The sequence below is a fragment of the Pararge aegeria genome, chromosome 19 (assembly GCF_905163445.1).
Source record: "Pararge aegeria chromosome 19, ilParAegt1.1, whole genome shotgun sequence".
In the NCBI taxonomy this organism is placed as follows: domain Eukaryota; kingdom Metazoa; phylum Arthropoda; class Insecta; order Lepidoptera; family Nymphalidae; genus Pararge; species Pararge aegeria.
The window spans coordinates 13,197,192-13,210,366 of NC_053198.1; the positions used below are offsets into that span (position 1 = coordinate 13,197,192).

At 34.9% G+C, this 13,175-nt stretch overlaps 1 protein-coding gene across 1 annotated transcript; it reads left to right on the forward strand.

Annotated features, from left to right (window-relative positions):
* Positions 1–517: 517 nt before the first annotated feature.
* LOC120631895 (insecticyanin-A-like) lies at positions 518–6,000 on the forward strand. The gene is made up of 5 exons (XM_039901570.1): positions 518–1,323; positions 1,555–1,620; positions 2,207–2,414; positions 3,578–3,676; positions 5,402–6,000. Exons 1-5 carry the CDS (start codon positions 1,285–1,287, stop codon positions 5,617–5,619), a joined length of 630 nt encoding a protein of 209 aa, XP_039757504.1. The 5' UTR covers positions 518–1,284; the 3' UTR covers positions 5,620–6,000.
* Positions 6,001–13,175: the final 7,175 nt, after the last annotated feature.

The following is a 13,175-nucleotide window of genomic DNA, read 5'->3' on the forward strand; positions in this document are numbered from 1 at the left end:
ACAGGCAACCTTTGTAGATAGGACTTACAGCAAGAGAACGGAATAGTGCCAAGAGTGTTTATAGATATACATAAGTACCAAAGATACGTAAAGATACAAATACATATATAATTTAAATAAATATACGTAATATATAAATATAAAATATAAATAATAGATATAAATATGTAACAAAGATAATATATATAAGTAGATTTTAACGCACAGTTAAAAAATAAAAAAAAAGAATAAAGGGGTTAAGGCCGTAGTCCATCAAGCTGGCCCAGTGCGGATTGGTGGACTCCACACACCTTTGAGAACATTATGTAGAACTCTCAGGCATGCAGGTTTCTCACGATGTTTACCTTCACCGTTGAACAAGTGATTTTCTAATTACTTAAAACGCCCAAACGTGCTTAGAAAAGTTAGTGGTGCGTGCTGGGATTCGAACTCGGCCCCCCGAAAGTTAAGTCGACCTTCTTAGTTCTACCCGATGCGCTATCACCGCTTCGCTGTGAATCAAATATAATTTCAAATACTATTGTAAAATTAATTTGTAAAAATGCTCATCAATTTAATAAAAATTCGAGCACATATTAAGTTATAGGTACCCCAAAAGTTTTATTACCCGATTTGTAAAATTACTTAGCTAAATAATAACCTAACTTTTGACTCTGTTTGCTCTTTGCCTTATGTAGTGAAATAGATTGTACTTTACTCCAATAGATAAGCAATATGAGGTCGGTGTGGCTTAGATGCGATTAGCAAGTGATTGTGGCGTTTAAGTCACCATGTTTAAGATTAAAGTGTGCTGGGTTGTTAAATAATTCAATTGGATAAGAAATGTAAAACAGCTTGTACCCGCAACGTTGCTACAATGCAATTTTGTGGGCTAAAATGCAATAGTGATACTTGTTGGCGTGGATGTAGAGCTTTACAGCTTGTACCCTTAACGTTGAAGGGTACAAGCTGTAAAACTCTACATCCAAATAAAAATAAATTAAATTCAGATCACTTTATTATGACGTTTAAGGAAAATCTGGTCATGTGAACTCGTTGCTTCTGACGCTCTAAAAGTGTAGAGTTATTATGGGACAACAAGGTTGGGGTCTTAGCCGTGCCAGTATTGCCAGGGATCTTTGGGTTAGTTACAATCGAACTTGTTTCTAGTTCGAGTTAGACCTTTAATAGGGATCTTTTGGTTAGTTGCAACGAGCACTGTCACAAAACGCTCAACTATGATGCTAATCGGCTTATAAAAAAATAAACTGAAAAATACCTACCCAATTATATCGAAAGTTGCTTATGTCAGACTTACGATTCAGTCTACCGTTTTCTAGTAAGGTAAGTAAGATCACCTTTTTGCACAATCGTAAACAAATAAATACAATAGCAACGGAAAATTCGCTTCACTTTTTATCTACGGAAGTAAATAATTGTTTGTTAGTAAAAAATCTTATAAATGTAACAACTTTTTTGCCTTGCATCTTAGTTTGCTTGCGACTGTTAGAGACGCTGGTGCGATAGAGTTCTACGATGTTCTACTTTTTGTTGTTGACGCTTTGCATTTTTGAGGTTGAGAGTGTTACCCAGAACGTAAGCTGCCCCAATGTAAGACCCAGAGAGCTGGACTTATTTGAGGTGAGTCTCATTTTGGTCAATAAGTACTTCAAGATAAATATTTTTTAACGGTTGGTGTTGCCAGTCACGCAAAGTAGTTTTAATACGCACCGCAAGAAGAATAACGTTTCACCTTAGGCTGCATCATCCTTTGCCATCTGGTGTTATATCATGCCTGATAAAAAAGCTTGGTCATTAAGCTAGCAAATGAGAAATGCTCTATTTCCCATGCTTATTTGCCTGTGGCTTTGCTCATTTTGTTGGATTTCCATATAAATGTTAAACCCCTAGTTTCAAAAACCCCTTCTTACCGGAAGCCTACGTTATTAAAACTATCTGTATATACAATTTTAGCCCATATACAATTTTAGTCCTCTAGTTTGAGCTGTGCGTTGCTAGATCAATGACACTCACTCAGTCAGTCAGTCAGTTAGACAGTCAGTCAGTCAGTCAGTCAGTCAATAGCATAGTCAAACAGTCAAAGAGTCAGACAGTCGGTCAGTGAGTCAGTCATTTAGTTAGTTAGTAAGTCAATGAGTTAATCAATCAGTCAATTACCTCGTACCTTTAAACACAGTTTTCTAATTTCAAAAACTCCTCTTTCTAGCTTGATGGCAAATGGTATCTCGCTGCCGTGGCCACCGATCTCAACATACAAGGTGACTGCGCAATGGTGGTCTTCAGCCATAAGAATACCAACACAACGGATGTCTCAATAAGTTGGATTGTCAACAACACGGCCAGCTACTTCAATGGTTCCGTTGCCCTTACTAGTGATAGTACTGGAGCGGATTTCTTAATGGTCACTTATACTGGTAATATTATTTAAACAACTAAAAGTTTTCCTAACAACACTTTTAGCATATTACATATAATTTATAAAGCTTTTCATTCACTTTACTGTTGTACTGTACCTGGATTATTATTCATCCTGGAACTCTAATGGAGAGTTTATTCGAGCCGGAGTAACCTTCTCTTTAATATCCTTGCTGAAAGCTAACCGGCAAGAAGTCAGGTCTGAAATTAAAATTCTTCTTGTAAGAGATGAGATCTGAGCCTGCTTCCAAGCAGCCTTGTCCTTAAGAAACTCATCAATTGCATAACCACGTTTTATTTAATGAATTTTAACACATTGTTGGTAGGTCCAAGTAACTTTTGGAATCTTATTATAAAAGCATATACTCAATACCACAAATGACTTCTGCACCTTTCGCAAACGATATTCAGATGTCAATTATTTATGTACAAGGCGGTATTGCTTTTAAGGAACTCAAATGTTATGTAATATAAAACGCTGGAAAAGAGCCGGAAGAGCGGTTTGTCGACTTGACGTTTCGTATTACAAACTTAGATGAAAAACTTTTTCTAAGAGTTGATTGAATGGTTTATGAAACCACATTCCGTTTCTGTTATGTAGACCTTGTAGCTTAGAGTAGAACGGTGAAGAAGGCACAGATTTAATATGGTATTATTATTATTTTTTATTGAGCTTTAGGATTGTTCTCGACTATATTCCACCTTGGTATTTTGTATGAAATTTCCTTTTGGATAATGGGCATGCAGATAAAAACCTTATTGCTTTTAATACCTAAGGTTTTTGAATAAAATTTTTGGTACATTAAATCAAAATTTGAAGTAGGTATTTCATCTAAGCGGTGATGTGTTGATGATTAGATCCTAAAAGTTTGAGTCGTTATCTTTGTGAAAACTATTTTTTTAAAGTGACAGAAGTGGCCATTGCATTGTATAGTAATAAGTTTTTCATCAATCAACTTTGTTTTCATTTAATGACTTTTTAAAAAAACTGAGGGTTCTCAATTCATCTCTACATAAAGGTATTTTTAAATTTTTTTACGCTTTATCTAACTTCTTTATTTAAGAATACAAATTGGATATATATTTTACAGAAAGCGACATTTTGATAATTTCAGACATTCTGCTTAATAGTAAACTAATAAAGTTGTATCATTTGTTTTAGATAAAAAGACGGAAACCTATTCAGTGCTAGATGTGGACTACGAGCACTATGCTGTAATTTTTGCATGCTACGATGATCCTGATGGAAACAGTAGTAGTTGTAAGTTTTTTTTATAAATAACAATTTAAAAACAAATTATGATGTTTAAACATAACTTAAATTCTCCTTCTGTCTAACTAAGACTACAGCTTGTGCAATAAGTATGACAATGCTTGAGGTTCCAATATAAATAATAAGATACTATATATTATTTCAAAAAATAGGAAAGTAGGATTGGATAAAACAAGTTCTATTCGAGGGCGAAAATAACCCCTCAGAAAACAGTACATACACACAGTACAGTAGTAGTCATTATATTTGTTTGTTGTTTTTATAAAATTCGAGGAATTAAAGATTGTATGTAAATTGGATAATGGAATTTTGTGCTTATAGTCTAAGGCATCGACAGTCTAGTGATTAGCTACGGGTTATGGATTCGAATCAGAATTCAAAGTATTTAGGGTTTGGAGTTTTATGGAATTCTCAGTACCTACGAGCCCAGGTTCATGAATTTGGCGCAGTGAACCTTTGTGTCTCAAAGAGCACGTTAAGCGTAGCGAATATTGATTAAAGCACACCCCCATCGGAGCAACGTGGTGGGTCTATTCTCTAAAACCCTGTCTCCTATTTAAAAGGAGGGATGTGCCCAGCAATTGTGAGTAAATAGGCAGAAGATGGACAAAATTATCCATCTGAGTGCAGACAAAATGGAGGATTACTGTAAACATTTCAATTTTATGCATCAACGGAGTTCAAGCGCCTTGACGCGTGTGAATTACTTTAATTGAAGTCTTAAATAAAAAAACGTACTTCATTATAAGTATCTACCTAAACAGTGAGTTGTTTACAATCAACCTTCTAGATTAGCCTCTGAATATTATTGCTTACTTTTAATAATGATAGTTGAACAACCATCATCATTGAACATAGGCCTTCCGTAGGGAGTTCTCAATACCACGGTTTTGTGTCGCTTGGGTCCAGCGGCTCCTTGTGACTCGTTTGATGTCATCTGTCTACCTCGTCAAGGGTCTACTGACGCTGCGTTTAACGGTGCGAGGTCACCATTCCAGCAACTCGGGACCTCAACGTCTACTGGTTCTCCTAGCTATGTGATTTGTGACAGTTATGTCTGTAATTCTGGTTCTTGGATCTCCTCATTCCTGATTTGTTCACTCCGAACATCACTCTGAATTGCCTGCTGTGTAACTCTGAGCCTTCTTATGAGATCCATAGTCAGCGACCTCGTTACGGAGCTGTAATTTTAACATTAACAGTAACAAGAGTGTTTGCTAACTGTCAAGTAACAATAAAGATCCCTTGTTTAGTTACACGTTTGGAAATCTCGTTGCCTATGTTTTCTCATAGTTCATGAATAATATGATTCTCATCCTCAGTACCCTCATAGCCGTATAAACAAAATGGTGATGGCAATCTCTCAATGCAAAGACTTTGCAATATTGTTTGCAGTATTTTAATAATTCTCAATTTTTCTTTAAATTTTTTCTTTCAATGCTGTGTTCCGATCTGAAGGGTGTAGCTGCCGATGTCATTACAGGCACATTAGGCTCAACGCCTCAAAATGATGGACACAGGGCGGCATGTTGCAGGACGACGTGCATGCCATTTGAAGTGTTGCTCTGTTTATACGCGATGGGCCATTTGCTTGTGCCGTCAATTATAACTAAAAAAAACATTTTCGCAATAAAAAAACTTATTTGCAGAGCGGCACGCTTCCGTAATAACAATTACCTTATTTTTGTATTTAATTCACACTTTATCTTGCAGATGAATTATGGAAATTAACTCGATCCCCTCATTTGAAGAAGACAGATGCGATAAAATTAGATCAAGCCGTCGGAAACTACAGCTTGCAGTCTACTCCGTTTATGTATTTCAATAATACCGAAAGCTCATGCAAGATTAATGCTGGAAATCATTTGAACCCTGCAACGTTAGTTATGACCTCAGCTGCCGCTATAACTTTGTTTAGGCGGCTTTACTGAAGGAGGTCTTTGAAAATTACATAAATTTTATCGTCAATATTTGTAAATATTTGTATATCATCACCATAATGGCTCTTTCTAGGTTTTATCATGATCCAGCCAATTACGCTATCTAATAATTTGGTCTAATCGGTTAGAATATACGAGCAAGACCATTTAGAACTCTCGGTTGTTTCGAGTTCACTTTTGGATCGTTGAGATGCTGTTTTCAAGTAATTATTTAACTCAGGCTTTAGTTGTACAATAAAAAGTTTAAATTAAGTTTTGCCAAAGATATTCTTGATATTATTATTCTCTTTGGTCTTTGAATGATTAACTCAAATATATAAAGATTTTCATCACATGTTCGCAACCTAAATATGTTGTAAATATGTTTTTTGTTTGTTTGTTTAAATAGATTACGTCTCTACTATTTTACATTTTGTTAGTTTAGATTTAAATAAATTATATAAAGACATACATTAGCAGTTAAGGTAAAATTATTTAATATAAGTGACATTTATAGTTGACTTTCGTAGTTTTATTCTGTTGACATTAAAAAAAAAATAGGCAAAAAAATAAATTATTTTATAAAATATTATGCATCTTAAAATTAATTTATCATTCCTCAATCGATTTTCATGTTTTTATTTGAAATTTTATAAACTTCTATTTAATAGACCTATCAACTTCATTAAAAGTATTTTTTCAATACATTAATAACCAGTAGATAATTTTATACTACTATAGTAGAATAGAGGTCAGTGATATTTCATTTAAAAAAAAAAACCAACAGCGCCATCTAGTTCTTAATTAATGGACTATTTGAGCAACTTTTCATCGCGACTACTGGATCTCAGTCGGAAGCTACAACTACTACAGCTTTTCCGACCAACAGTAACAAAGTTGCTGCGAAGTTAAGGATATTGCCAATAGAGGACGCATGACGGAGGTGGGTAAATATTAAGTAAAAAAAAACAATGTAAATAGACTGTTTAACAATTTTTTTTGTTTGCGTGTTTTTATCGATTATTTGCCAACTTTGTAACCGAATTTAAATTTAAATTCAAATTCAAAATCTATTTATTATATTTGAGTGGGGGGTTTAAAATAGGTTTGGTAAGTAGTTTTTAAATTCTTTAATTGTAAGTTACGAGATGAAATTCCACTGTGCCGCTCGCTAACCTGGGTTAATTGGTTACCTCTTCTGTAAAAGTGAGTATTATTACACCTTACCATCAAAGGGTATTACAATCCAATCGTTAGTTCCGGTTACTTATTATGATTACAATCCGTTCACAGTTTACTACATACAGGCAACTTCCAGAGTAAGAAGCTCGTTGGCTTTTATGGCAGTTTTTACACCCGCGAATGGAGAGTTCGGTTGCGCTGAAACAAACTGTGCTAACTTATTTTCGACACACGAAAATCTATAACAACGAAATCATATCCTTATCACCGAGAAATAAACACCAATTTAGTCTGCCGTATGCTTCGATAGGTGCAAATAAGTTTGTTTCTCGACGAGTTGATTACAGTAATGTCTGAGGTGAAATAGTGGGTGGGAGTATTCTTTGGCGGTTCTAAGGATAGACGTTACGTGAAGTCGGTAAGCGTTCTAACAAATTAGCTCGTCGCGGACTAGGTTAAGTAGGAGATAGTTTGGCGAAGCTATAAAGACGTGATTTGTTCAACCATGTATCTTTTAAATCCGTTACTTACGTTGAAATGAAAATGGTTCTGTGCTTGGTTTGAGAGGTTGTGTGCAACTGCCTAGTTAGCCTTGTGGTAAGCATATTTACTGCAGATCACGAAGTCTGCGGTTCGATACCTAGTTCGGGCTAATTAATAGTTTTAGGTTTTCAATCAAGGAATTCTTAGTAACTGGAAATTGGGTGTGATTCACGATCGTGCTTTGGAGGGCATGTTAAGCTATCGGTAAAAAAAAAAGCTATTGGTTCTGCGCCTGATCTATTTCTGGTCGCGACGGAGCAGCCGTGTTTACGCATATACATACTACCGTAACCGGAACCGTAATCGGTGTAATTTATTAATAATAATAATAATCTTTATTCACAGATATAACATAAATTTGTAAAAATAATATGAAATTAAAATTAAAATAATTAAAAATTGCATTCGTTAAAAATACTAAACCTTTCACAGTAAGTATGTTATTTGACATACCTTCCATTAACAGAGCAATAATAAAACACATGCATGCCTACCTAGTGGATAAATACCCAATAAATAGATTTTCTTGTTTTGTGATAGCTTATTCAGAATAACATTGGAAGTTCGAGCTTCAGCAAACATCATAGATGCTTCATAGAAACGCGGCAATCCCATCTACACTCTGCATGGCTAGTATGGGCAGGAGACAATTCCTATCCCCACTTCCCTAGTCCTATCCCTACTAATATTATAAATGTCAATGTGAGTTTGTTTGTTACGCAAAAACTACTTAACTGATCCTCATGAAACTTTGTACACATAATCTTGGAAGTGTTAGAAGTAATTTAGGATAATTTTTATCCCGACATTGAGCTCGGTTCCTTTGGGAGAGGGGATGAAAGTGTTTGATGAATTTACACCATAACTCCGACAAATTATAACCAATTTAAATAACTATTTTTGTACTATAGAGGTTATAATATGTGTTTAATTTTGCCCAAACTATGTGTAGATCTGATGAATATGAATGATGACAGAACTCCTCAGCGGACAACAGCAAACCCCTTATTTAAGGCTGAGCGATATTGAATAATTTAATTTTTTTTAGAACTACAACAAAATTGAATGTCACATCAAAAAACAAAATCAAACGCAGACGAAGTCGCGGGCAACAGCTAGTTATATATATTAATAAAATTTCTCTTCTCTCACAGCTTTGTCAATTCTTAGAGCACTGGCGCACTAGTGGAAATAATATCCAAATAATATATGTGTAATATTAAAAGGGGGTAAACTTCTTCTATTTTCTGTTCCTGTGCTTTAGCAGGTGGATACGTTAGTTATATCCCTTGTCCGGGGATATAATCGGGGGATATGATTTTCGTCTCCTGGTCGATGTAGGCTCTTCTTCTCTTTGTCACCCACTTTATTTAAATCATTCCATAAATATCACCTCTAAGCAGTATTCTTAGATATAGTTTTAATCTAGACCACAAGAGGGCATTGCGCAAATTTGTTTCCATCGTGAATTTTATTTATTTGTTATTCCATGGAACTCTATTCATAACTGACCGACTAACTAACTTTATTCCATTTGCTTAACGGCCAGTTATTACGAAAGTTCTTAATTTAAAGTACTAGGCGAGCAGAATTTATCAGGACGTAGTCCATAAAAAGCTCGCCAACTCCAAAAATATTTCACCCGTGAGTCGTAAAATGGACGAAACAAAGTAAAAATAAGCGTATTTATTTGTTTGTTCCAATATTGTTATTTGACGTTATATTTACATTATACGTAATACTTAAAACCGGCTTTTATATTTTTGTCGTTTAAACATATTGACAAAACGATGAGTTCAAAAGGTCAAATATTTGGGAAGAATGTATCATCGATTTTTTTTATACGACCTGTCACCATGCCTCATAGAAACCGATGTCGCCTAGGTTTTGCATGCCTTGATTATAACATTTCAAGCGTGCTTTGAATGCCACAGAAGTAATACGAGGTAAGAAACCCAGATATCCACGCTATAGCAGTTTCTATAAACTCTTTTCTTTTCTCTGTTAGTCACTAATCAAATTGATTTTTATTTAGTTATGAAGACTCAGAGTAACATATTCTACTTTTTATCCCAGGAAAAATAATGGTTCAACCCGTAATAAACGCGGGCGAAGAAAGCGACTAACGGCCTGTGCAAATACAAAGCAACATATTTAATTTTCTAATTTAACTGTCTAGTTTCAGTGAATATTTTGCCCCAGGCAGGTAGATTATTCTGACGGAAAACTGCACAACAGTTGTTAACACCGGCATCCGGATGATGCAATTTCCTCTTACGGCTAATTGGATTTTTACACGACCTATAAAAAAGGTGTGGTTATTTTTTTAGAGTATACAACGCGTAACCGTCGAAGGGTGCATAACAATAAAATTACAAGTAAAGTTATTAAATCAAAAGAAGCATATACTTTTTCCATACAGACTAATTCAAAGAATTATTTACGCGCATAGTACCTACGCTATGCGAAACTTACCTAATAAAGTGACAGGAGTCACTTGATTTTACTTTTGCATGTGATGTTAGAGATGTACTTGATTTCTTTCATAAGATCCATAGAAATGTTTACTCAAAAACTATTAGCGTTTCGGTTAGACAGATAAGTCTCAGATTAAGTAAATAATATTAAATAATGTTTAATGAAGTAAGTAAATAAAGTATTTCTAAAGCGTCTAAAGTAATATTTTGGTTTTAATTTACACGTTTTAGATGGCCATTCTAACTTTACGGAGTTCTTTGCGTTGAAGCAACTTAATATCACTTACTTTAAGGTAAAGGGACACATCTAATTTGATACTGTTTAATTTGCTAAAGACTGTACAACAATATGTTTTCTCGCATGATTTGATTGCGAGCATGATGACTGCTGTTTCGTATTATTTTAGTACTAGCTGTAGCCCGCGACTTCGTCTGCGTTTGATTTTATTTTTTGATGTGGCATTAAATTTAATTGTAGTTCTAAAAAAAATCAAGTATTCAGTATCGCCTTAAATTAGGGGGTTGCCGCTGTCCGCTGAGGAGTTCTGCCCTCTATCTCCAACCACAGTTTGGGCAAAATTAAACACATATTATAACCTCTATAGTACAAAAATAATTGTTAAAGTCGGTTATAATTTGTCAGGGTTATGGTGTAAAATCGTCAAACACTTTCATCCCCTCTCGCAAAGGAACCGAGTTTAATGTCGGGATAAAAAGTATCCTAAGTTAGGTTCTTCTAACACTTTACTGAGGATCAGTTAAGAAGTTTTTGCGTGAAAGCGTAAAAAACTAACTTACATTGATATTTATGATATTAGTAGCGATAGCGATAGGATAGATATTTAAGTACCTCATCTGTTATTTAAAAGGAATGTACAATACCCTCACAAGTCGTCAAGGCTTAAGGGTGAAAAGAACCAATAAAATATGTTATATTTTGTTTCAATAAACATATAAATATAATCGTGAAAAACTTTGATGGCCAAGAGTTCTCCATTGTATACGATCCATGGTATTGTATACGACCTATGCCCTTTCTAATTCTAAGAGGATACTCGTATTCTGTAATGGGCCGGTGATGGGCTGTTAGTATTTACCCATGCTTGTGAGTTTCTTTTTAACTGCTATATGCTTGTTGTTCTTATTTTTATTTTATTCCATAATAAGTTATACCATGCCCCGGCCAGGATTCGAACCCGGGACCTCCTAGTTTTAAATTCACAGCGCTCACCGTTGCGCCAGGGAGAACGTCGTGATGTCTGCCCTACACAAATTACAAATTAAAAAAACAACACCTTTAAAATAACCTGTTTTAAAATAATTTGCACCACTCTGCATACCCTGACGGGGCTTTATGTTCATATGCATAGGTACTTTAAGAAAGCAATAAATAAATGAATTATTGGAATTTAATTAATTTTTGAAAACATCAATATTTAAGTTACATAGTTTACATAATACAGTTGTAACTAATCCTTACATCCAGAGTAGGTAGTAGGTAGGAGTTCGAATGATCCTTTTTTTATTATTTTCACAGTCCACTCTGCTTATTTTCGCAAACAAACATGTGGGTTGGGGAAAAAGCATTGAATCGAGCGGATTTCAGACGGAACCGTGCTCGGCTCGTACGTTTTCGATGAGGTTTCATTTACCTACACTGACGTTAGTCAGACGTAGATACTTGTTCTTGCTACAGTGGGCACGAGAGGTCTTATTTCTGTGAATTTTAGGCTCTATTTTTTCGAGTGAGTTTCGTTTGTACTCTCGAAGCTACTAGTAATAGAATAGAGCTCCATTTTTTGCTAGTCTGGCAAGTTTTTGAAACGAAGTTCATTAACGCAAGTTAAGGTAGGGATTAATTAGTAGCAATCTTTACGTAAGGAAAATAAAGTAAAACAAATCCAAACTTTTTCCCAAATTGTACAACTTTACAGGTTTTTTATAAAAACGCTTCAGGTACTTATTTAAAACTATACAAATTTTCATGCCCTAATCATAGTAAATAGATTTTACAGAAATGCTTTCTTAAAAGGTTCAAACAAAGAAGCTCTCTCTACCTTCTAAAATTGAATGTCACTTACAATAAAAAATTGAACTCCGATACAGCCTTTTAGTAATAGATTTACGAATAAAAAAGTTGCCAATGTCTAATCTTCTGCTTGTGAAAGTTTAGTCAAAATCTGTCCAGAAAGTTTCCGAGTTTCGAAACAAACATCTTATTAAATTATTGTTATTGAAATTAGCAGAAGTATTTTGGTTTACCTTGCATATGTCTCGTCAAAACGTAAACGAAAGTAGATCGATCTATTTGGATTTTATTTAAAACCCCAAAAGAAACTTTGTGTGACTTTGCCTGTCTGGATTATTTTCAAGCACTACATGGCAATCTTTAGGAGGTACGAAGTTCAAAGGCTAATCTAGTTTTTAACAAAAAAATGTGAATGGTGCTAAAAAAGTCGTTCGCTTTTGTTTATATATAAATTCGCAAATACAAACGGCTTTGGCAACAAATAGTCTATGCATCCCATCGGGCGAATGGATTTCCCTTTGAAAAGTCAACGCAACGCCATATTTTTATGTGAATATTTACAAAAAATGATATAAATAATGGCTTGTGTATACACGTCTGTATTTCTGATGCCGAATAGTGGAATAAATGGAGCCTGTTTTAACTTCCGCAAAGCATAGGAAGGGGTATTTATTTTACGTTCTATGTTTGTATATTGTCTGTCTCATTGCATTTTTAATAAACACTGACCCTGCAAACATTTGATGCACCAATTTTAGATTAACTAGAGAGTCTCTAGACTAGACTAGAACTAGAGATTTTCATTATCAAGTCTTTACCGACCCACTGTAGGGCACGAGTCTCCTCACAAAATGAGAAGGATTTAATCCACCAGCACGAAGGAGCAGGGAGGAGCAGGGAAAGGATAAAAATGTATCTTCTCCCACAGCTTTATCAACTCTCAGAGCACTGGCGCACAAATGGAAATAATATCCAAATAATATATGTGTAAAAATAAACGGGGGTAAATTTCTCCTATTCCATGTTTCCGTCCTTTAGCAGGTGGACCGCACTTTAGGGGTGTGTGCTACCCCTGCTAAGTTAGGGTCTGCAGACTTCATGCTCCTTCGAGAACGCTATGGAGAACTCCAGACACGCAGGTTTCTTCACGATGCTTTTTATTCCTGGAAAAAACAAGTGACTATTTCAATTGTTTGAATTAAATAACCACATATCTCCAAAGAGTTAGAGGTGCGTTCCTTGTTTTAACTCTTTAGTCTCTCAGCGAATGTACTGATGTATGTCGATTAACCACTTGGAGTGAAAATTGCTTCGCTGTCTGTTATTTAACAAAGTTT

What these genes read in the sequence shown, in the direction of transcription:
- LOC120631895 (XM_039901570.1), top strand. Translation starts at nt 1,285, where the DNA reads ATGTCAGACTTACGATTCAGTCTACCGTTTTCTAGTAAG. An exon ending in GAGAGCTGGACTTATTTGAG is followed by an intron (nt 1,621 to 2,206) that starts GTGAGTCTCATT and finishes TCCTCTTTCTAG; the next exon opens with CTTGATGGCAAATGGTATCT. An exon ending in TGATGGAAACAGTAGTAGTT is followed by an intron (nt 3,677 to 5,401) that starts GTAAGTTTTTTT and finishes TTTATCTTGCAG; the next exon opens with ATGAATTATGGAAATTAACT.